This window comes from Crinia signifera, chromosome 3, assembly GCF_055691185.1.
Source record: "Crinia signifera chromosome 3, ASM5569118v1, whole genome shotgun sequence".
NCBI classification, from domain to species: domain Eukaryota; kingdom Metazoa; phylum Chordata; class Amphibia; order Anura; family Myobatrachidae; genus Crinia; species Crinia signifera.
Genome location: NC_139219.1, coordinates 328,060,984 through 328,062,276, shown reverse-complemented (window position 1 = coordinate 328,062,276; position 1,293 = coordinate 328,060,984). Strand labels below are relative to the sequence as shown.

The following is a 1,293-nucleotide window of genomic DNA, read 5'->3' as shown; positions in this document are numbered from 1 at the left end:
AAGAGAAGGAGGGAATAGTGGGCTGCCCCATAATGGGACATGTGATGTAAGGAGCGGTTTTCTACCTGATTTTTTGTTGATTTTTGTCCAAGCCACACATGTATCATGGAAGAGTATGTGGGATTTTATCTTCTTTGGAATCTTAGATGTGTTTGACTGAATGAGTGCACTAGGAGAATAAGGTGAAAATATGGCACAGTCTAATTTATAATCTGTGTAGACAGACTGTGCAAGTATCCAGTCTGCTAAATATCTGTAGTGTATAGCCAATGAATACGCAAATAGGTCAGGATATCCCAGCCCGCCTTGAGGCTTCAATGTTTTAAGCTTGCGTTTAGCTATTCTGGTTCTATAGAATGTGTTCATTAAGACAGATTTTCCTGGTACAACCCAGAGCAGCAACAATGGCGCGTTTCAGATTTCCGTTGCTGACTATTAGCATGACTGAGTGCAGACTTGGGTAGGAGATACAGCAGATACGGCAGAGATGACGGAAAACTGGATTTTGGCGTTGGACAGTTAAAGGCATTAAGCTGATACCTATAACAAAGAGAACATAAAGGAACAGAAAAGACATCATATTTACAATGACCCTTATGTGGGCTACAAGCTGGGGTCTTGAGAACCCGGAATCTTTGCTGCTCATTTTTCTGGTGTGTTTCAGGAGTGACGCAATCAGCAGAGAAACAGCCGCACAGAATATGGTGATCGGCACGAAGGAGGCTGCAAACTTGAAGATCATTGAAGCAATTTTTTGCTTTTGTACAGATAAGTTTCCATCATTGGTGCCATTACTGACTTGGGTAGAATTATCGCTATGTACCAAAAACACGACCCATACAAATGGCAGACTGGAGAGAACAGACACCAGCAGTGACGTCAGGAGCAGCCAGGGGACCATCCTGGAGATGTTCATCTTCAGTCTCAGGAATAACCTGTTGCTGTAGTTTGTGATCCTCACGCAGTAGAAGACGCAGAGCACGGTGCCCCACCACAGGCTACAGAAATCCACAAATATCATTGCAGTGACAATACAGTTTAAAAACATAGTACGTGGCAGTCTGTACAGAGAATCCTGTAATAAAATTTGATACATCCAGAATATGAGACATAGCATCCTCACGGTTCCGAGGGCAGCCATGATAATATCAGTGCTTAGAAGAGTTTGACCCCTCCACCACCATGTGCAGTTTTTGGCTACAATAAATATATTGAGACATATTCCCACGATTATCAGAAGCCAAGTAACAGATGATATCAAAATGTAAGTTGCATGATCCATTTTTCCGGAAT

At 42.5% G+C, this 1,293-nt stretch overlaps 1 protein-coding gene across 1 annotated transcript; it reads right to left on the bottom strand.

Moving 5' to 3' along the window:
• Positions 1–349: 349 nt before the first annotated feature.
• Positions 350–1,021, bottom strand: LOC146063051 (taste receptor type 2 member 40-like). The gene has a single exon (XM_083175065.1). The coding sequence runs from the start codon at positions 1,019–1,021 to the stop codon at positions 350–352; it is 672 nt and encodes a 223-aa protein (XP_083031191.1).
• Positions 1,022–1,293: the final 272 nt, after the last annotated feature.

Coding starts and splice junctions, on each gene's coding strand:
- LOC146063051 (XM_083175065.1), bottom strand. CDS start 1,021: ATGATATTTGTGGATTTCTGTAGCCTGTGGTGGGGCACCGTGCTCTGC.